Source organism: Aptenodytes patagonicus, chromosome 1 (genome assembly GCF_965638725.1).
Source record: "Aptenodytes patagonicus chromosome 1, bAptPat1.pri.cur, whole genome shotgun sequence".
Lineage (NCBI taxonomy): Eukaryota > Metazoa > Chordata > Aves > Sphenisciformes > Spheniscidae > Aptenodytes > Aptenodytes patagonicus.
Window position 1 is genome coordinate 26,225,023 of NC_134949.1, and position 24,387 is coordinate 26,249,409.

Sequence of the window (24,387 nt, forward strand, 5' to 3'; positions counted from 1 at the left end):
AACTGACCCCAGTTGACCAGAGGGATATCCCATACCATATGACACCGTGCTCAGCAATAAAACTGGATGGGGGCGGAGGTTGGCAAGGGCTGCCCTTGCTCTGGGACAGGCTGGGCATCAGTTGGTGGTGATGAGCAATTGTTTTCTTTTGCATCGCTTTTTTTTCTTGGATTTGGTCATCTGTCCGTCCCCCCTTGTTTTTTTCCCCTCTCCTTTTAAAAAATTATTAAACTGTCTTTAGCCCCACCCACAAATTTTTGCACTTTTACCCTTCTGATTTTGCCCGCCATCCCGCTGGGGAGGAGTGAGCGAGCGGCTGGGTGGTGCTTAGCTGCCTGCTGGGCTTAAACCACGACACTGTGGCTCCTAGAGCAATGGCTAAAATTGTCCAAATTGTCAAAAAATCAGCCACGTTGTTGTTTACATAATTTTGTTTGACCTTTCATAAATCCATCCTATATGTTTGTTTTCAAGTGAAATGTCAAGCCCACATTTCGTGCTCTGATTTTCTAATTTTCAGTAATTGCAAATAATTGACTTCAGATTAGCTGACAATAATTTATAGGATATCAGCATGCAGCAGAGAAGAAAATGCTGTTTACTTTGTACATTAATGGATATGGAATTAAATAAGGTTCATATATTTGTTGAGTTGTGCCTTGCTTTCACAATCTATTCAAATTATTGTTCAGTAAATTCAAAAATCTTGGGTAAGTTATTCTGTTAGTTGTGTCTCTCCAACCCCACTGAGATTAATAGCCTATCTATCTCGTTTAAAGAAGCCATAATGGCTAGCAGGGTTCCCTACTGCCAGGTGCTGTTAAGCAGTTGTTGTTGCAATTTATCCTAGAGCTATTTATATTTACCTAGGAACTAATTATTCATAACTTGACAGATAAATACATCATGTACAAACAATAAATAATAAAGCCAAGCCAATCTTCGGGATATATTTTGCTATGTGAAGGTAGAAGACCATACTCACATGAAAGATTCAGGTTCAATTTTATGTATGAAGTCAGGTTTTGGAGCTGATGATAGCTGTTTGGGTGTTCTGTTGAGGCACCACGCAAAGTCACTCCAGGGAGAAAGTGCTTGGGCAACTAAAATTAAGGCTCCTTCAATTATCAGGTAATCAACAATGATGTGCAGATGGACCCGCACTTAGGACTTGCTGACTATGAGGATACAAGGCTCTTGCCTTCAAAAGATGCATAAAAATAGATGTATGGAAAACAGGGAAGGCATCTAGCAAGGAATGCTTCATTCAGGGTAAGGAGGACATTGTCGTCATAAGGGCTGCTGCAGTACGTTGGGATGGAACAGACACCTGTTCCAAGAGGGTAGCTATGCCGCCGCCTCCTCCTTTCCCTTCCCTGTGCTGGCAGTCATCCTAGTGAATCTGGCACTGTGAGGGTCTAGCCGTATCTTAACCCTTGATACCGATCAAATATGGAATAGGAAATTGTATCCAAGCTTACCTAAACCTTTCGTTCTTCTTTCCTGTCCTTTCTTTTCCTTTTTCCTTTCCCCTCCTTTCCTTTCCTTTATACATGGACGAGTCACAACACATCTGTCATTAACTTTGCCACCTGAAGGCACTGATGGGCAACCAAAATAACTTGGCCTCTTGAAGTTGTCTCTAGCTGAGAAAAGCTCTACAAATAGGATTCTTCAAAACTGTCTCAGTTGTGATAAGTCTGCCTGAGGAAAAGGCATAGTAAGACTACAGGGCATAATTAGTTCTGCCCTGAATTCCAATATCCATTTTGGATTATTTATTTATTATTGTCAGGATAGGTCAGATCCTTGGACCTTATTATCTGATAGAAGAAAATGTTCTGATAAGCACAGATGATTTCTTTATTTTTTATTTTCATGTCTTTTTTTTGTTGTTGTTTACATTGAGGTCTCTTTTACAACAATGTATTTCCATGGTTGGAAGCAGGAGCTTCCTTTAAAATGCATTCAAAATAAGATGTTATATAAATAAATTTCTCTTTTCCATCTTCTCCTGAGCATTAATGTGCAGCATCTTTTTGCCAAAAAGAAACAAATGGAATTGTCTAATCTTGAATGGCTGTGCAGAGCTCAGTAAATGCATATACTGATCATCACATGGCTCTTGAACAAACCTAAAACAAGTGACAAAATTTTTCTGCTGAAAATTGCCAGTGCTCCTGGGACTAGATTTCAGCTCTTCAATGGAGAACTTTCTCTTAAGTTTCCTTACAGCCCAAATGTTTTGACATTTCTGAAGACTACCTTGATTAAACTTCTGTATGAGGTATTGATAAAGCAAGTTGCACAATTCAGATATCCAACACTCAATCAGATGGAAGCTGTTGTAGCCAGCAGGAGGTACCATCGCCTGCAGGGGTTCATGCTGTGTTCCATGAAACAGCACCTTCTTTCAAGCTTATGTTCTTCAGCTTTAGAGAATAGAAATAAAGTTGGTGCCTAGGGGAACATTTATTTTAGAAAACTGTGTAAAGCTTCTATTGTGTTGAATGAAGAAGGAATTTCAAACTTCAATAATGCGACCTTTTTGCTTGAATATTCTTATACAATGCAGTAGAACCCTCCTGTGAAATGCAAGGCTATACTTCATAGCTAAATATTCCTAAATATGGACTATACAGTACCCAAGAAGTGCTTTTTGTTGGTTTTTTTTCAGTCCATCAGAGCAATATTCAGTTCAACATCTCAGTCATTTTAGATTGACAGAGATTAGCTTTGCAATAGGAGATATCAATGAAACACACATCCAGTGCTAAGCTAATCAGACCTCAAAGCCATATCTCCAATGCAAGAAGGGCATAAACACGGTCAGAGGAAATCTCTCATTCTTACTGTTGGCGTTGTTCTGGGGAAAAGATACTTGGCAGGATTGCCATTCATCACTTCATATTCCTGTTTGAAACATACAATGAGCTCACTGTTTTGCAAGGAGAAAAAGTCAGTTATTAACTCAAGTGGTTTCTATTCAGGAAGCGATTATTGGGAATATCAGCCAGTCTGCCAATCTAATTTTTGCAAGGTATTTTCTAGTGTCCATCTCTTTTTCACTGGCAAGTGTAAAGCAGGCATAGAAAAGTCTGTTTCATGACACGCAGTAGGAGACAGTTTCTACCTGAAATAAGGCTGGTTGTGTCTGCAGCTATTATGAAAGCTCAGAACAGACACACTGATTGCTGGGATCAAGCAGATCTGTTTTCCATGACTGGTGCAATGCTCGGAGGCACAGTAATGAAGCACTGTGTTCTGGCTGATATATACTGTTCTTTGTCTGCTGTCATTACGCAAACAGAAGTGGAAAAGTTCTCAACAAAAACAGTGTGTAGAATTGACGTGTTCTCTGCATGTTCCAGCTGTGGGAGTGGGGAATGCACAGCTGGAACTAGCACATGGGACAAAATGGCACGCAGAAGGGTGGGTGGAATTAGTAGATAGGTAAGGTATGATATTTGGATCACTGATGCAGTATATACTTGAAATCAGGTTTCTAGAAAGGTGTGACATTTCTGTGATACACCTGGTTTCTTTTATGGCTATTTTCCTCATCTGACAGCGTTCTTCCAAGACGTGGTCATTAAACAGTACATTATCTTAGCCTGGGCTTATGACTGACTTTCTTGGCCATGTATCTCTCTTTCTGCTGATTTTAAGATATTCTGGGAATGGTATCACTGTGTACATCTACTTCATTTCCATGAAAAGATCAGTCAAAACGGTGACCTTTCTGGTCAAAGGCCAGAAAGGAACACACAAACATTCTGTGTCTCTAAACCTGGTGCTGTTGTCTATATGAGCCAGACGCAGCATCTGGCAGCCTGTGTTCCCTGGTTTACGTACGTAATCCCCATCCACAGCCTGCCTGCATGCCTCTGTGGGCAGTGATCCTGCTCTCCCTGGTCCACTGGAGACTCAGAACTTCTGAAGAGAGGCCATGGGACCACAAAAAGCCCAAGTGGTGACACCTTGGCCTTGGCAAGGTCTGTGTTGCATACAGAGCCTTCTGACTGCCACCAGCAGAGGAACAGAAGGTAACGCATCTCGGCTACCTTATCAGGGCTTCAGGTCCCAATGGAGGCTGTCTGAACTGCTTATCGTTATAGGGTTGGGCAAATTAGATTTGGACTAGTAGTTTGGCAGTGATGTGGAAATGAAGGTGACTGCCCAGGCTTGGCTGCATTTCTCCTGGCAAATAGTTCTTCCTGGCTCCTGACCTTGCGCATATGGGTCAGAGACAGAAATTGTCTTGTTGTAGAACTGGTTGATATTTTAGTGAGAGACTCAGCAAATCAAGGAAGCTGGAAAAACAGACTTTTGCTTTTGGCTTTTCCTGATTAAGCTCTTTTTCTGAAACTTTTTAAGCAAACTAGAACTGAGGGGACAAGTTCCCCACTAATCACATTCCCCAGAGACTGAACCTGGGAATTAAACACATGGATTAGTGAAGCAGGCTGTTAGGATAGACATTAAAAATCATTATTAGGTTTTTTTTTTGGTTGGTTGTTTTTTTTCCTCAGAAGACTCTGGTGGAAAGAAGGTCTGCCTGAAAAACACAGAAAAATCTTCAGTGGGTGGGACTGCAGCTATTGCCTGAACATACTAGATCTAGTCTAACAAGTAGGATGAATTACCACAATAATAGATCTGTAAATTTTGACAGAAAAGATAAATGAACCTTTTTTTTTCCTCACTAAAAATAACACAGTATTTGCATCTGGGACATGGGCTAGGCATGTAGCACATACATATAGTAGTTCCCTTGCTAAGAAACCAAACACTTTGAGGATGCACAGCATATAAAAAGTCATATTTTATCTATTGCTCAACAACAAAAGAGGCAAAAATTAGGAGCTCACCTTTTGTGCCCTGCGCTTGTCTGCTCGTTGATTCTGGTGGTAGATACGGCTGAAGTTGGAGACAATTACAGGAACTGGCAGAGCAATGACTAAGACTCCACTCAAGGAGCATATTGAACCAAAAATCTTGCCAGCTATTGTCTTCGGCACCATGTCACCATACCTGGATTAAAGAAAACAAAACATTTAGTAAAGACAAAATCTCTTCCAAGTATTGAATTTCAGGATTAATTAATTGCACAATAGATTTTACTTCTTTTGCAAATAATTATCGCTGCATATAAATAATACTTTATACACGTATGCATGCATATACAGCTTGGTCAGTGTTGTGCACACATAATTTTAATTTCAAGCTAATGTTGGGTATCCTATGTATCAAACTGTGGGCATCTATGTTTTACCTGCTCTAGTCTTCCCAGCCTGCCTCTATTTCCATGGAGAGAGAGTGACCTTGCTAAGGAAAAAAAAAAATCAATGTTGAAATTAAGTCCCTACCCTGTTTGCTTGTTGGAAGAACTCATCACTTTCCATTGGCAAGATCCTAGGGAGACCACTTGTTAACTTAGATGCCAAGCTGAATAATCTGTTGTCTCACTAGGCTGATATAGTACTTTCATTTAGGAGGGTAGCGCATTTTTGGAACAGGTTGCCCAGGAGATCATGGACTTTCTATCTTTGGAGATTTTCAACACTTGGCTAGACAAAAGTATGGCTGACATAAGCTATTGTTGTGATAGTCTGCCTTTGTGTGGGAGGCTGGACTAGCTGACCTCCAAAGGTCCCTTCTGTGATCTAGCCAAAAGCAAACATGAAAAACTCAAGCCACAAGCAAGCAACCAAACAAATTCTAGCTGCAAATCCTGGCAGTGCTCAGAATTACTAGGGCTACTGCCTTTCTTTATGATGCTGGATATTGTTTTGTCCAGCAAGTAAGAACATAGTGCTGCTGAAGTATGTAGAGGCACTCCAGTGACAGCTTATTAAGAGATATCAGCTCTTTGCACTCTGTAGACTGCCATATTCTATAGACAAGTATGTAATTACATATTACAGAGTTTAATAAAGAGATGAACTACCTTCTAGTACCATTCTGTTTTTAACTTTACTGGTTTTTAAGTTATTATTAAACATTGATTGTAGCATGTGAGTTTAGCATGCTTGTGAGCAGAGAGATAGCACATTCCCTATCACAAAGAATTTATAAACTGTTAACAGAAGAAAAGGTAAGAAATAAAACTGCGAGAGGGGCAGTGTTTGGAAAAGGCTATCTGGAAAACAAAACCTGTCTGTTCAGCAGGAATTGGAAAAATAATAGAGAAGATGGGGGGGATTCTTCAAGTCACATGGTCCAAACTGTGCACCTAAACATGAGAAGGAGGAGATAAAGGGGTGAGGATATCAGATCACGGAGAATCTATATGGGGTTAGAGCACACCTTCTGGCAATGAGAGCTCAGCATATGTCAAAAGGAGATTATGTATCACCTTGTAGGTGAAGATGAATAGTTTGCATTTTGTAAGATACGAGGAAGGTTTTTAATGTAAATATTCAAATGAATTGTTATCCAGGCAGATATAATATAGATGACCAAGTCTTAGACTACTGACAAAGATTATGTTGTGTAAAATAAATGTTTAGTTGCTTTTCAAAGCATGCACAAGTGTAAAATATTCACAGGAAAAAATACATTAATATTTCTACCAATAAACCCTCTCACCTGCTCAGAATTTGAATGCTATTAGTTTTTGAATTTGAGACATGCAGGATTGTATATAAAGACATAATATAATAGAATCCATCTTCTAAATTATTAATATAGCTCTTCTTAATTACAAGATGTGTAAAACTGGAAAAATACTAGGAGGAGAGTCATGCTTTCCTTCACTTCAACAATTGCACCTCACAACATAGGCATTTTTGGTGCTTATCTTCCTAAAGCCAGAGCTGACTATCAGCTGTCAGGAGTGATGCATGCCCAGCTGTTCTCTTCTTTGAGCAGGGAAGTGGATAAACGACCTTTCAAGGTCCCTTTGACAAATGGGATCCCCGACACCTAAGTAACCCCAGTTTTTTTTAGGCGGAGCAGTGAGGTGAGCGGTGGGCATGGGGCCAGGGTGGTGAGCTTAGGGGAGAAGTCCTAGGATCAAATCACTGATAATCATTGCCGGTTTACAGTATTTGTTACTGTTTTACTTCATCCTTTTAGATACGATCAAAGTATTTTCTTAAATTGAATCAAAGTGTATCAACAGAAAGCTATTTAAAAGACAATATATATTTGCACACACCTGACACAACCAGATCTTGAAATGCAAAATTTACACATGACCAGTACTACTGGACAGATCTTTTAAATTAGATTCCTAAACCTATATTTAGATGCCTATCACTTGAAATGCTAAATTGCTGAACCTTCATAAGCTCACATTGTCACCGATGGCTGCTGTGGACAGAAGGCATTTCTGGCTCTAATTAATTTCGTTTGAAGTTGCTCAGGGATACAGTTCATCCTGTTGATAATGTGACACTGTAATTATGTGAATCAACTGCAGACCGATGCTTTAGGAGTGGTGACAGGAACTATTAGCTGATCTGTCCCTAACATTTCAGTATTTATGTGTGGACCTACCTACTGACATAAGGAGGTGCCTTTTCACAGTACTTCAGTGTTATGGAGCGAAATAAAAAAATTAGGATTGTTTGATACATGAAGGTATTTTGCAATGTTTTTCTTACCTTCTGGGCAAAATGACAGGTAGATGGATATACTGCTTATTTTAAAATAACTTGCTTTTGATTATTTTTCTATTTCAGCTTGAATAAGTTGTAGTGCAGTGACATTTTCCAAATGTAATGCTGTTTGTCCATTGTTTAGTGCTAATAATATCTTTCACATCATTAATAACTCTTACATAATTAGTTTTTCTCCTGTTGATAACACTGTGTTGGAGATGTTTAAATAAAATTACGGTCAGAAAAAGTGACTTCCAAGAAATTAGCCTTCCTGCACAGGGTGAGAAACATATTTGCTCACTTTTGTGACAAAATGGAGTTTTTACTACATTTACCCTGGTTAGCCTTGCTCTCCTTGGGGACAGTGACACAGATTTTAGTGTAGTGTAGGCATGACCAGAATTGTTAATGAAGTTCCTCCTGCTGGATTAAACATTACCTTTAGTTATACCTCATATATCACTGAATACCACCAATGGAAGTGGATGACATAAAATGAAGGGAAAATTTCTTCCTTTACCCTACCTGCAATTGCTTTACTCCTTGGGAAGTCTAAACTAAATAAGAACATAACTCTATTTTAGGATGGCAGGGTAGCTTTGTGGTGCTTGTATTTCAAAGTGGAAAAATTATACTTGATCTCTAAAACAAATTCTGAATTCTGCAGAAAATCTGATCTCTTCAGTCATGGAGACAACAAATATGGAATCTTATTAAGCAATTTTCACAGAGTCATTTTTCAAAAGGGAACTATTTCAAGGTTTTATCTAGTGCTACCCTGCTTGTCTCACTGCTCTTCAGACTGTAACTGCACACATATTTTCCTTTACATGCTTTTTTTCCTAGTTGCAGTCTTTTCATAGCTCTGTATATAGTCTGTTCCACATATGTCTATTATTTTGGCCAAAGCTCAAGTCAGTCTTTGGGTATTTATGATTTGTACTGACAATCCAATTTTGCAATGTCAAAAGTGTCATCCCAATATTGTATGCTCTGCATGAGTGAAGAAAAAGAGATGTCGTACTGATCGCTGTTATCAATCAGGTGCATTCTGCTTCATTAGCCAAAAAGGGAAGGGAAAAGGCTATGACAAACTAGATGCGTCAATCAAGTTTTATCAAATCGCAAGTCAGAAACTACGTGATCAAACTAATGCCTAGGTTTCACTAGACGTAGTCCAGACAGGTCAGACATGTGCTATTGCTTGAAGTCCGTGGATATCTGTTCACTAAGTGACATCATACAGGGATGGATGGATTTAAAGGCATGTCTCTTTGTCTCAGCTGTTTGTATTCGACAGGTGACAGACCACTTTTACATATTTGCCTCCTTTCTGCAAGGGAATACAGCAAGCCAGTGGATTCCTTTATTTTGCAAATACTGGATCTTTCAGAGTCATGATCTGAGTAACATGGGCATGATTTCTTAGTGCTTTGCATGACACATTTGGGGCCATGAAATGCAGCTTGAATCACACACAATAGGCTGAGCTGTTGTAGGAGCGTGGGAAACATGAATGTATTTGGGTTTGCAAATGTACATTTTTGTAACCTATGCATTGCCACGCCAGAGCTTACCTGTGGACATCCACCTGCCAAAGTAATACTGCTTTTCTAACTGATGAGCAAAATACATCTGATGTTGCCTACCCATAATTCAAGAAATCTCAGACAACAGAGGCTGTATTTGTGGCATCATCAGCTATTTATCTTATTCCTGAATCTAATGAAGACTGTTTTTAGATGGCTCTAAGATGGAATATTTCATAAGACAAAGGTCTGATTTATAATTGAAACGAGTCATACTTTTTGGCCATTTTTCCCTGATGTGAGCAGAGAAGGTCTTTTCTTTAGTAATCTTAACAAATGAAAGGGACAATGCAGCTTATTTAAATTGTTTGTTTGTTTGAACACAGGAGTAATTTTTTCCAAGCAAAAAATAAGTGTATTTTGGAGGATAAAATAAGTAATCACAGAAATTGTAATTTAGCAGTATTTTTGTGTGTGTTTGACAGATCAGAAGTTCATATTTAGAATAGCTTACTTCAGATAGAAACACCAACCCCTCCAGATGACCTCTACAGCAAAACTCTGAAACTACAGGACATACATAATAGTAATAAAGCCAGGATGTGCATTTTTACAAAGATCAAATAGTTTAGGCTGATAGTGACAGAAACAGTTAAGGAAAAGAATTATCAATATTCAGAAAACCTAGCTGCAATAACGTTTATTGACACTAGAGGGCATAAACGCCATTAAAAATAAATGCAAATGCAAAAACATTTTTAAAGGCGTGTTACAAAGACATGTGCCCTCTCCCACCTCCTTCGAATTCATTTACATACTTTAAAAAAAATTACATTATATGCTGGTTTTCGCTGGAGTAGAGTTAATTTTCTTCAGAGTAGCTAGTACGGGGCTATGTGTTGGATTTGTGCTGGAAACAGTGTTGATAACACAGGGATGTTTTAGTTACTGCTGAGCAGTGCTTACACACAGTCGAGACCTTTTCTGCTCCTCACACCACCCCACCAGCCAGTAGGCTGGGGGTGCACAAGAAGTTGGGAGGGGACACGGCTGGGACAGCTGACCCCAGCTGACCAAAGGGATATTCCACACCATGTGACGTCATGCTCAGCATATGAAGCTGGGGGAAGAAGAAGGAAGGGGGGGACGTTCAGAGTGATGGCGTTTGTCTTCCCAAGTAATCGTTAGGCGTGATGGAGCCCTGCTTTCCTGGAGATGGCTGAACCCCTGCCTGCCCATGGGAAGTTGTGAATGAATTCCTTGTTTTGCTTTGCTTGCATGCGCAGCTTTTGCTTTGCCTATTAAACTGTCTTTATCTCAACCCACGGGTTTTCTCGCTTTTACTCTTCCAATTCTCTCCCCCATCCCACCCTGGGGGGGAGTGAGTGAGTGGCTGTGTGGTGCTTAGTTGCCAGCTGGGGTTAAACCACAACACATTGATTGAGGTCTGTTTTCTGCTCCCATCTTATTTGCTGAAAAGGAAAGTTAGTAAAATTTTTGTTTTCAAACACGTAAAACGTCAGAAAATAACAGAGTTGTAAAATAAACGAAAAGTCATTAAAATTAAGTCGGTAATATTTATTTTAAAAGCAAGGGAATTTATGACCAAGGAACAATGAAAATAGTACGAAATCCATGGAAACTAAACGATCTTCGTAGAAGCCAGCATGGCACATATTTTTTTGTGTGGGAGACAAATCACGTTTCCCAGTGGATTTAGCATGTCATGCAGGCGGGGTTCAAGCTTTTTGCACTGAAGTTGACTAACAGAATGGTGTCCTGCCTTTCCAGGACAAGGTCTACCCTCCCATCCTCCAGCTGCTTGCTTGCTGTGGGCAGGGTCAGTGCTTTACCCACCGGGGTGGGATGATACATCTGCCCTCTTGCTTCCCGTCTCGCCTAATGGCTGTTTCCTGTTCTCCAGGAGCCGCAGGCAGAGCCCCAGAGGCTTCTCTGCTGAGACTCTCAGCAAAGATTATACAGCTGCTCATCGGCCCATGCGTTTAGGCAGCCAGCCACCCAATCGGGCACGCACTTACGTGCCGGCAGAGGGGAGAAGGCAAGAAAAGCAATTCCTAGCCTCTCTGACAGTAACGGTAATATGGTGAATCTGCAGCCTTACCTAGGTCTTCAAATAGCCTAATGATTTTGGAAAAGTAATTTCTAGTAATACAAAATATTGCCGTTAGTGTGAGATGCGGAACATTACATAGATTATTCCAAATTTTATTCCAGCCTAGGGAGATTCTGCATCGAATTGCAAATAATCTTCCCGGTTGCTTTTACTACTGCAAAGGGCCCTCTGTTGCAATAGCCCTCTCTTCTGCTCAGTAGTGATGGACGTGGTTCCCTCTGGGGTCCACAAACGTTCCTCCAAGAGCTGGCCAGAATGCTTGTTCATGAATGATGAAAACCACATCTGCTTCTCGAGAGTGGCAGTGCTGCCTGGGCTTTCCAGCCTGCAATGCAAGAGAGTCAAACTATTGCCCCTGCACCTGGCTGAGTTTGCAGTTTCTGAAATATAAAATTTCTAATTTTCTGAAATACAAAATTTCTAATAACATTCAGGGATTTTTTTTTTTTTTGCATGTGCACCAGAGCTTTCATCCAAGACGCTTAAACAGATTTGTAAAGGTGGGCTTTAGTACTTAGAGGTCAAAAAAAGGAACTTTTGCATGGTAAAATTAAAAGACTTGCCCAAGGAAACATTCCCGGCTTCTTGCAGTCAAGACAGAGATCCAGATAACCAAATTCCTTCTGTTTTCCTTTACCATAAAATATTAAATCCAAAAAATATCTTTTTTTGTCATCTCTCCCCCTCACTCCATAGGAAAAGCAATATCCTAACTTCCTGAGCTGCTGCAAAGCATCACAGAAGTATGATGTCTGGTTCATGTTGTATGGGGGCTATTTAAACTGCCAGAGCTGCAGCTCAGCTGACTCCTAACAGCTGCATTACAGTTACACAGACATACTACTGAGGTGGTATTTTGTTTTGTTTTTTCTTCTCAGATTTCAGAGGCAAAAATGAGCATGTTGTTTGTTTTTAGGAAAAAGAGAATGTTTCTGAATGGATCCGACAATTTTCATGACTAAGAAAAGAAACAGCAGAAAAACTATTCTTGATGCAAAAGTTGCAAGCTGCCTTTGCTAGTGTTACCTAAATCATGGTGGTTCTCACAATGCACTGGCTGTCATCCACACTCATAGGTGAAAATGGGCTTTTTTTAGAGTTTGTGGTCAAAGGGAGCTTCACACAACCTTTCTCATGGTAGCAGGCTTCTGCAGCAAGTGCAGGTGCCCTCACCCTGCACAGCCCCTGCCAGCGCCTGAGCCCTCTCCAGCCGAAAGGTGACACTGAGACCGTGACAATTGCTGCTGAGGGTCTCTGCACACCAAGGCAGGCATTGGCTTGCGCTTCCAACCCCCTTTTTTGCTTTTGATGGAGAATTGAGGCTTCCAGCACCAGCTTCTGTGGCAGCGATGCTTACCTGGTAAGAGATCTACCATGCATTTGGTGGGGCTTCACGCTTAGTACAGTGGATGGAAGACTGTACATCAGCAATAAAATTCATCAGCTGGACTGCCACACGCTCCAGAAAGGAGGAGTGACTGCCTTTCTGCTATCACGGACGTGTGAGTTAACCGATCTCAATTAATTCCCTTCGCAATAAGGCTAGCTCTAGGACTAAGCAGATATGCTGCAAGGGAGCAAATATCAGTTAACCACTTTAACTTCGAGACCAGTTGAAAAAAGACCATCAGTGAAGAATAGAAACTATCCATTCTGAGAGTAGAAAAAGAAGTGCTACGCATAAAGCAATATTACAGAGATGTCAAATTATATCTGAGATTTGTAAAATGGTGTCCTTGTCTAAGGAGGGTGCTGTAAATTGTTATGAAGCCGTTCCCTAGATCTTCCAAGCTGCTTGGTGACTAAATGCTGGCAAGTTGACACTAATTAGTCATTTATTTCAACATTACATCCAACGACAGATACTTTAAATTGCTACTGGTAATAAGTTTAAGTGGAATTTGAAAATAAGCATTTCAACTGTGTTGCCTTAAGGATTCAACCTGTACATTCACAATTTGAAAAGTATCTAAGCTGCTGTTTAGGAGCTAATTCTATTTTTAAAACACCACTGTATGTAAATGTGAAATGATCCAGGGCTAGATTTGGAAAAATGAGACAGAGGTAAGTAAAAATGTCCTCATTTCCTAAAATCATCTTTAGTCATAGAATCATAGAATCATAGCATCATTAAGGTTTGAAAAGACCTCTAAGATCATCGAGTCCAGCCGTCAACCCAACACCACTATGTCCACTAAACCATGTCCCTAAGCGCCTCATCTAAACGTCTTTTAAATACTTCCAGGGATGGTGACTCAACCACTTCCCTGGGCAGCCTGTTCCAAGTCCTAAGAATACTATATCTAATTAACATAAATTCATTTATTACTTTGTTTTATTACTTCAGAATTTCAAGTCTTTAAGATACCATGGTGATAAGCAGAGAATAAATGCTTGGCTGGATAATTACTCATAAGATGGTACAAATGATTACAGCAAGAATATACTTTTCCTCTGTCACTCAGATACTATGCATTTTCTGGGGCCTTTTTTTCATTCTATTTTATGTGAAGCCAACAGTAACTCAAAGAAGAAAAAAAAAAAAGACAATTTGATCTTTACTCCTGCAATTCTTACTTATTTCCCTAAGAGAAAATGTTCCAAGGTCTTTGCTCCTAAAAATCAATGACTTGTATTACTTATTTAGTCAGGACCTAATTTTTCAACAGTTCTTTTTTCAGTGCATGCGCCCACACACAAGCACATATATAGGATGAACTGACCAGCTTTTTCAAGGCTTAGAAATGAATAAAAGAATAACAGTAATAGGTCAGACCAAAGCTTCACCTAGCCTAGTTTTCAGTCTCCAAAATTTAACCTGAAGCAAACAAACATATAGGGAAAAAATATAATATCCTTGAATGCTCTTCATCCTCCAACCACTTACAAATAACTCAAGAAGTACCAGAAATGTAATTTCTTTGTAGTTTGTGATCCTTAGTGGATTGCACTTCCATGGGCTTTATTTTGTCCCCTTAAATCCCTGCACATTTTTGGCATTCAAAACACTGTTTGGCAGTTCCTTGGTCAGTGCCCTTTTGACTGTTCTGGCTGCGGTTCCTTGCTTCATCTGATGCCCCCAACCAGGTCCTTGTATTCAAAAAGCGGCTGGTGCGAAAACTAAATAGGTGTGAAAACTTGTGTTTTCATACTTATTTACCTTATGTCTTTTCTAGCCTGACAAGTCCTACTCAGCTCACACAGTATCTACTCCCTAAATTTGATCATACCTTTTGCCCTTTTCTGAATCTTCTCCAATTCTTTTATACTATTTACAAGAAAACAAGACCAGAACTGCACACAGTTTTTAAAGAAGAGGTATGGACAAGTTCAGAATAGCTTATTTTTCTGGTGCCAACTTGGACAGCAAGCCATTATTATTCACAATGTTAATACGTGATTTCTCACCCTTGTTATTTCTCTGTCCAAATCTTTATTGGTGGGAGCTGGTAAAATTTGCCTAACCTCCCAGATCTCTATCACTGACAGAGAAAAAGGAGCTGTTAGGCTTCCAGCACAGCATGGGGGTTTTGATGACTGTCATGACATAATAGTTACAAAATAATTGTTGAAATGGCATAGCTCACCCAGAACCTGTGCTAACCCGGGAAAGAAAATGCACTCCTAGATTTGTACCAACAATTAGGGTAAAAGAAATGCATCTTTGTTTGTCCTGTGAATATGAATTTTCAGGGTTTTTTTTCTTTTTCTTTTTTTTTCCCCTTGTTCTTTTGGAAAATCCTTTCTTGGGACAAGTGGACTAAAAAGCAACGCAAAGTTAAGAGACAGTGCTTTATATACCATGGAGAAATGGAGAAGTAGGAACCAGGATGAATGCACACCAATCCCAAACACTCTGCATTTTAAATATATTGATATAAATACAAGAGAGTATAAAGATTTTCCAGCAGTTCCTACTTGAAACATTAACGGGAAGCAACGTGAGCATCAGGATATAAAAAGCCCCACCTTCAAAAGTATCACCATCTGTAGCCACTCTTCACATTAAAAGTTAGGGGTGAAAGATGGGCAATGACTTCAAGTGAGGGTCTGGCCATAGTGCCTAGCAAAGACCGAATAAAGAACCCATAGTACAGGTAGTAAATGGGAGCAATGTGAGATTTATTGACTGCGCCAGGGTTGGCTGTAAAGGGAGTCCAGGTGCAGGCTCCATTGATTCCCAGAAGGATGGACTAGGGTTTGACACATCCTTCCTGGGAAAGGATTCCAAAGGCAGCTGCTAAATATCACCCATCTCCCCCACTTGGCCTTGGTTTGTGGATGCTCTCTGTTCCCTCAGACACCTCAGGAGCACATGGAAGATGACAAAACCACACATTTCTGCATTCTTCTAGGAACACACTGTTTAGTAAAACTTTTCAGCATCGTGACTAAAATTATGATTGAGCTGTGAAGCACAGATTTCGGTGCAGATTCAAATGCGTCTTTCTGAAGCCCAGGGGTATGTTTTGATGTGCCACCTTGCTTCAGTGGAGGGGAGGGGAGAATTTTCCTATTAGCGGTGTGATTAGGTACATTCTGGGTCCAGTGTTCACCCCAGAAATATTGCTGAAAATTTTATGTAATTAATTTCTCCTACAGATTTTCTTTTAGTTGCAATACCTATGCTAAATAGCAGCAAAGTCAAAACAAAGCATTGATCTGCCAATCCATTCCTAAATTTCTCTTGAGTATATATTAGCCATCAGGTCAAACTGCTCCAAGTATAAATCACGTTAACACTAGAAAAGCACTGTGGAAATTTGCAAGGACAGCCGTGCCTTTTTTGTGACAGCTACTGGGCACAGCACTGGGATCAGTGAGCTGATTTTGCTTGGGAATCAAATTCAGCTGCTCCCACGTTCAAGTAAAACTCTGACTGACCGGTTTTAGCCACTGCTGGCTTTAATGCTGTTCAGCACTCTAATGGGCAGATCAAGATCTAGGGATGATTCCCAGCAAGTTTGGAAGTCCTTGTTCTGCTTTTTTTCAGCTAAGTACTAAACAAAGTACCCAATCTGCAGTACAGATTTGTCTTCGTCCTTTGGCACACCTTCCAACTTAAAAACATTCTGGTTTTTCTTCCACATATTTAGTCCCATTAGATAACACTGGAGTTTAATATGTTAAAATACTGATAGTAAAAATATTTCAAAAGTCTTCTTGAAATAATAAACAGAATTATTGCCTTCTATTTAAAAATAATCAGAACTCCCCATCCTCTCAACTTTCTCTTTATTAGTTGTTTTGCCTCAAATATTTTCACCTCATTTGAAAATAGGCTATTGTGTCACGGTCAGCACTGGCCAATTAGGCCAAGCTAATTTTTTGCTTGCCAACACAACCACCAATGGACCAGTATTATTTTTACATTCCTTCAGGCAAAGCTGAAAAACACAAAATAGCTTGTGTCAGTGTGACACTGCTACTGGCCTAACTCTCTAGGGATCTCTGCCAAACATTGAATATGTCAGTTAATTTTTCTCTAATGCTAACTCTAAATCTGTTAAACCAAGAGTAAAAACTACTCTAGTATATTTTTATATGCGCGCACACACACACACATATATATATTATATATATAGATATATATACACTTAGATAAGACTAAGAACATTCCCTTTAAGGTAATAATAATTCCTTTGTACAATTTTTGTGTGCTAGAAGATTTATCACATTCCTGGATCTTAGTGTCCCTTTCTAGCTAGTAGTCAAGAGATTAATTTTTCTGAGAACATCTACTGTTATTTTTCCTCCGAAATTCAGCTCTTTCCTCTTTCGTGATATTTTTCATTACTTTCTATTTAGAATATATTTGAGAAAACACATCAGTGGAAGTTACTAGCTGCAATGGACTATTTACTATTTTTTCCCTTGGTCTAATTGTCTTTTTTGCTCTTTTCCAATTTTCAGGGATTTCTGAGCTTGCTCACATAAGTCCAGGAAAAATGAAACAAGTCCAGCAAAACAAAAGCCTCTCCTGAGTTCACTCAATGCTCCTCACAACTCAGCTTTCCATCAGTGCTAGATCACCCCAAACTTTGAAAGAAGGAGGGGATGCTATGGCATTCAATCCTCTTAAAGTTTCCTGGCAGAGTAATTCCTTTCAGCTGAGCATAGGTATATCCCCTTTCTTGCAAAGAAACCAAAAGCCTGTGTGAGCTGCTCTGCCTATGGACAGCTTAACCCTCACCCTCCCAGGTGCCAGGCACTGCCTCTGCAGGCTGTAAAAGCCTGGCATTCCATAGTTTATATACTCTAAATAGGGAAATTTGCAATTATTACACATGAGAAGGATTGGATCAATGGTCAGGAGACTAAAGTCCTCTCTTCATCAGGTTGTGCAGTGTGGACTTTGAATGCTTCACCACACCGGCTTTGAGTCTTGACATGACTTTGAATGGATAACTTTGATACAGAAAGGTAGCAGCATGTTACAAAGAGTAGAATGGGTTTGCCTACCTCTGCCAGTTTTGATAGTGCATTTTGTAATGTGACCTCTCGTGTGCTAGTAATTGGACTCAAGCCACCAATGAATCTCTAAACGTTAGCAAAATGCAATGACATGGTAATGACTTTCTGTCACTACTACCCCATTCCTATTTGAATTCATGTCCCATAACTGAAAGGTTCTGTATCTCACTACCAATCCTCTCAGTCATTCAGGCATAATGCTTCATAATGCTGAAAACTACCATTCTTTTCACAGGTAGTAAAGAAATAAATTTTCCATGTGTTTTCTCCATTTTTAAAAAATGTCTCCCTCTCTGTTGCATACAACATTTAAAAACTTTGTGCCAGAGTCTTTTCAAAATCTAACTTTTTAGAGATCACTGATAATGCTTGAATTTTCTCATGGATCCCTCAGAAATGGAGCTTCTGGGCCACTACACATCCTTTCCATCACATTTTTAAATGCAAACTGTGTAAAGTTTCAGTGATCATTGAAAAGTCTGGAGCTTTGTGGAAAATTTGCCAGATGCCTAATGGTAAAAGCAAGGCTTTTGGCAGGTCGTGTGAGACTTCTCTGCCCAGAGATATAGGAGTATAGATACTCCACATGTGTACTCAAGAAATCATGCTATAGGGAATGCCAGAAAGTGATTTTCTCGATCTCTTCCTGTGCAGCCTGTGTTTCATAAAATGCTTAAATATTCAGCAAGCCAAGCCTGAAATTTGGTACTGTTTTAAGTGAACAATCAAACCACAGCTACAAGAAGTCTTGTAATTTTTTTAATAAATTAATTTTCATTTTCAAATTATGACATAGAGAAAATACTTTACCCACCAACAGTGAGCAAAGCTTTTGGAGACTGGAGCTTTCATGGAGGGTCAAATCCCTCATGCAGAAAATCTATTTGATCCCAGCTTTCCAACAGTTGGTTCAACTGCACTAAACATCAAGGCTGGAATTCAGAGGGAGCATCTGCACCTCCTTCCCTGCCTTTTGGAAGAAAAGCCTTATCCTATCCTCTCCCTTCTTCATGTTTTGAAAGACAAACGTGTTTCACTTAAGATGATGGCTCAGTATGTATTCCCAGAGGATGTAGCCCTCCGTGTAGCATGGATCCGGATTTTGTGAGGGAAAAGGAATTCAGTCCCACAGCACTACTTTGGTTTTTTTCCCCCCGATTGGCTTACCTGACCTTCCCCAGAGGGCAGACTCCATTTTTAGGTGTCTAATTCTCCCGTCATTATTTGGCACAGCCTGTGTGCAAATCATTATGCCTAATAATTAGATACTGCAGTGCTCAGGGTTGTGACACGAAACTTTCTGAATCTTTAATATTATGCCTCCGCTGTAATTCTTTCCCCTTCCAAACATTGTGTGTCATGCTCAGAGAAATGCTGTGGTATGTCAGACATCTCATGGAAGCACTGTAAAAGTTGCTTTTTCAGTAATGATTCCTGTGCTGTAAATAAGGGCTCCTTCCGCTTATCCACCGAGCAGTGAATTCCCCAAACCAGTGATTCCTGAACATTTTGAACCACACACCAGCTTTCTTTGACCTGCTGTGAACCTTTAGAATCACATTGTTAATTGAAAATACTATAAAAGCAATATACTGCAAATAATTTATCTTGGCCTTGCAGGCTGTGTTTTTGGACTGCTTGATGTAAACAATAACTAAGCAAGTAAAGCTCCTCCTGACCAGCACTCTGACCATAGCTGAAAGATTATTTCCTGAGCCACTCTCTCCAGTTTGACCTCAAGGTTCACAACAGCATCAAAGAATAATCTAACAGTCTCTACCTGTCTCAATGTCAAGTATAACTATATTCGATGTATTTATCTTTCTGTTTGTCAAAATCAGTCAGGAACTCTAACCAATATCTGACAACCCTTGTGCTTACTTTTGCCTGTGCCATTCACTGAAAATTTTGTCCTTGGATTTTAAATTCCTACTCAACCTTTTGGTTCAAACTGTGTTTCTTTTATCTCTACAAAAACAGGCACAATTTAATGAGGACTGCCAAACCCTCTCCTTTTTATGCATTTTCAATTAGTTTTGCTTCTCACTGAGTATAAATCTCTTTTTACAGACCTTTATATAGCAAGTCTTCTGTCCTTTTCTGCTGTCAGGTTTGTTGTTTTCAGTGTGTTGAACACTGATTTTCTTCCTTTTCTCCTTGACTTTCTTATTATAAGTACTTCCTTGCTTGTGCCCACATTATAACTGCACAGCTTTGGGGATGGAGCTGGCATCCTGGGAGAAGAGAGTCAATGCTGCAATCCTGGTGCAAAAAGATTATATATCTCAGAGCACTGCTTCTCCATGAACTGAGTTGGGGCTGCCTGACAATTTTCCCCCTGGATCCCCACTGATTTTCAGCTCTGTACAGAAGTTGTGTGTCTAGGGAATGCATGAAGAAATGACCTGCTGGCCTTGAGCTGTTACATGGTACAAGAGGCAGAGGAGTGACAGGTATGGTTGCATGTCACTGCTGTGGATGTTGGGTCATGTTGCACACACTTATCTCCGGAAATGAATTCTGCTCTCCTGCAGGAGATGGGAGTTAGCGTCCCATGATTGCAAGGACTCTTAAACTGACTTTTAGCCCAGAGATTTAACACTCGGGTCATTGTAGTCTGAAAATCAGAGATGTTCAATTTTTTCAAGGGTAATTTTTTCAAAAGTAATATTTTCAAGTGAAGTATAACTTCTGATGAGGACCAGATTCTGGCCTCTCCACTTGCAACAACAGTTTCACATACTTCAGTAGGGCTTCTTTTATGAGTACTTGCTCTCAGCTTTAAGTATCTGATATTTGCGAACTGGCTCACAACCTATATCTGATTGCAGAGGAGACCCCCATCAATGCTGGTGTTAATGCTGTTTCTTGTGATGATAAGGCACATTACTTAATGAGGTAATTGCATAATTCCTATTAATTTATCTTCTGCAAGAGATCTCCCCATTTTCTTCCGTCTGTTTTCAGAATACGCTCTACTCTCATGTTTGTACTGGTCCCTGGCACCCTGCTTAACTCCACCTGGTACCACAGCAGAGGTTCTCCTCGGATCTCTGCTCTGTCTCTCTTTTCAGTACCCTGCTTTCCCCCACAGCTGCAGTTGCAGCACCCTTCTTACGGGAAGAGATTGCTTAGAGCCAGCTGGGAAGAAGGGGAGGAGGTAGGCAGGGCATGGATCTACTCCACTGCCACAGCAAAAATGCACAGCAGTGGGCCACACCATTCTCATCTTCTTTTTCATTTCCATATTTAGGATTTCTTCTAGCACGACAAAAACTGAACTAATAACAATAATTTTCATAGAAAGAGTAAAAATATTTCAAGCATCTGAGACTGAATAATCACGTGGTCTTATTACCATGACTCCTGTCGTATTTGCTGGCTTTTCCTCTGGTGCATTTTAGGTCATCCTTCACCCTGCTGGTAAAATTAGACTGAGAGATCTCACGGTTACTTGTGCTGGCGAGCACAGATCAGTTCTGGGTGTTAGACAGCTAAAAAGCCACTAAGCCATTTCTCATTGCTTTCAAAGTAGGGCAAATTTTGGTTGTAAATATTAGGAGAGTTTTCCTTTCTTTTTGCTCAAAACTGTGCTATTACAAGCTCATATGTCAGATAGCAATTCAAGCCCTCTCTCCAGGCCTTTCTTTCTTTAATGTGCTCATCAGTATTAATCACTAAATGCATTTGCCTTAGGAGCTAGAAGATCTTTACTTTCTATTACCAACATTATATCTTTAATAAGTAGGCATGCAGGTATATCACCGGCCTGTTCCTCTTCAGAAGGAGTGGGAAGGAATGGAGAAAAAATCCACAGGAGGTCAACTCTCACAAGAAAGAAAATAAAAGACCAAATTAATGGAAGCTTCTTAGGGAATAAAGCAGCAATTCCCATCTGTGCCAATAATCAGAACACAGCTGAGCAGTATTTTTTCCTTCTGATTTTATATTACTCCACTTTGCTTTTCCCCTCCTCTCCCCAGCCTAAAAATGTTCCATCTGCCTGGTAATCTCTGATCCTCTCAGTCATAAGAACTACTGTCCAGTCATTCAGCCTCAAATTTCAATTTGTAAGATAACGGCCTACAAGCTTTAGGATCCTGCCTTCGTATAAACCTGTGTGTCACCATATGTGTAACACAAGGATAACCTCACAAAGAGAGTGAAGAGCAAAGGGCATAAGGGAAGAGAAGAAAGAGGTGCCCAGGGACATGGTTCCTCAGGAATTATTATAGACTTGTCTATGAGGACAGCCATACGTATGGTCCTCCCTCTCGGTGATTCAGTTCTGTGAAGGTTAGGTAGGGGATGAAGTGTATGCGATGGACACCTTTTCAAGAGGTTTATCAGCTTTAGCTCAATGCTGTGCTGGCATAGGCTCCAGACCAGGACTGGATTTCATCCCATCAGCTCAGAGGGTGGGCAGAGGAGACATGCAACCCGGTGGCTGTACCCCCAATGTGTTTACTACTCGGTACTGCTGGTATCCCACAGGGAGAGGGGCACTGCTTCTGCTCTGAGGAGAGGATGGTCTGTGACCCTTAGTGGACAATATGGACCACATTTTAGGCTGTGGTTACTGGTGACTGGAAGACAGTGACTCAGCTCATCTGCATCCATTCTGTCCTTCTGACATAATAATTATAGAACTATTAAAAATGAGCGATCAAACAAAAACAGTCAATGTGGTTAGTTTTCCTGAAATACAGAGTTCATCAAAGTGTAGGAATGAAACAGTGGTGCCAAATTCCTGTTAGTACAAGTGTTTGTTGCAGTAAGAGGACTAAGCCCTAAATAGTGCTGGAGAAACACTAAAGACAATCAAAACTTCGTGACAGTCCAAGTAATTGATGCATTTTAGCTTGTAGCTAGGGGATTGAGCAGATTTACTTAATCCTTAACCCCCCCCACCTTAAGTAGTTTATAAACCTATATAACGTATTATTTGAAAAATAAATCAGAATGTGACGTAAAACAACAAGTATAATAAATGTTGTTGGTCTTCCAAAAATCTTTTGGACATGTCAGATGTAATGACATTGATACTTATTTTATTCTATTCCCATAAAAGGGATGAATTTGTGGAGGTCATGTACTGCATTATATCTAGCCCTTTTTACTCAGCTGAGCTGTTACGCAAGAAATGCATTAGGGCTACAGGGTAGCTCTTGCCAAAGGCTGAGTGGCACCATAAAAAAAGAACACTTAGCAGTGGAGACTTCATTAAAATATTTCTCTCTTCTTTTTACAGACAAATAATTTTGCTTTGTTGGAGTAAAAATCCTGCTGTTACAGAGTCATGGATGCTGTTTTTGGTATCCTAGTCTCTCAAGGTCTCATGGTAGCAGTTGTGGAAGCCTAAGACAATCTTTTTTGTCCTTCTGTGAATATCCTAAACCCCATTCCAGATCCTATCTGCAGTATTTGAGGAGGGCAAGAGCAGCTTAAGAAGAAAGGGGTATTTTCCCAGCTGAAGCCAATGCGTGCCCTTACGTGTACTGTCTGATCTTATTCACTGAATTAGCAAGAGCAGGATTAGACCAATAATACTCTTTCAAACTGGCAGGAAGCAGATTAAGGCTAAAACTACTGATAACAACCTGTTTTCTTCAAAAACAATCTGCACATGATTTTTCAGGATTTAAATGCAAAAAACGTTTGTAAGCACTATAAGAAACTACTTTTGAATTGAAATTTTCTAGGAGGATAATTCCATAATGACCAACAATTACAAGTTTGTGTAACGAGTGTTCTTTAAACTCTGGAGATACAGTCTCCTTTGACTTCTAATATAAAAATATGTCATTTATAAAGTAAAGTTTTGAAACCAATGTGACAGGGAACCTAAAATAGGGCTCTTTAATGAAGACAACTTTCAAGGTAGTGAAACAAAAAGTTTTGCTGTGACATGGCACTACATGAACACTGTAGACTAAATTCTACCCTCATTTACACCAATGAATCCCCACTGGAATCAATGGGCCAGTACCACAGAAAAAGGGGTAGTGAATTTAAGTCTGAAAGCCAACCTCTGTCATCTAGAGTCTTTCAAATAAGATAGCAAATAAGCTCCCTATTGTTGGTGATGAGGATTTATTACTGTTGCAATGCTGATATACTTATGTACTTATAAGTACTATAAGTACTAATGAACTTAGAGATGAAGGCAGTCCCTATGCTCCAAAAACATTAGCAGAGCTTACAGAGACAGGAGATGAAGCCAAAATGGAGAAAAACCTGAATAGGAGTTAAAGTACATATTGTTGCTTGTAGGATTTTTGAGACTGTTGTTTTGTAATGGGAATGCTCCTTTCTGTAGTAAGAATGGTGGGACACACGATGTATGGTTGAATATACCTTCACCTGGATTCACCTCACCTCCCTTTGGAAAGCTATCTGAGGAATCTGAATAGGAATGGTCTCAATTCTCAATGCATAGTCGAGCCATTTCCAAAGACTTCAGGGTAGCTTCTTTCTTAGTATCATCTGAAAGCCTAGGTAAACTCAAGTGCTTAAGTATGGAGAGCTAAAAAGCAGAAGAGATGAATCTTAGCCCATACATTTATGTTCTCAGAAGCAATGTTCAAGAGGCTCAGAGACCAATGATGGTGCTCTTTAGAAGATCAAAACCATTTCTTCTCAA

The 24,387-nt window shown here is 39.9% G+C and overlaps 1 protein-coding gene across 1 annotated transcript in view; it reads right to left on the reverse strand.

Annotated features, from left to right (window-relative positions):
- Nucleotides 1-24,387, reverse strand: part of KCND2 (potassium voltage-gated channel subfamily D member 2) — a 295,152-nt gene that overhangs the window by 15,854 nt on the left and 254,911 nt on the right. Inside the window, exon 3 of the mRNA XM_076330272.1 lies at nt 4,872-5,034. Coding sequence (XP_076186387.1) covers nt 4,872-5,034 — 163 coding nt within the window. The remainder of the gene's footprint in view (nt 1-4,871; nt 5,035-24,387) is intronic.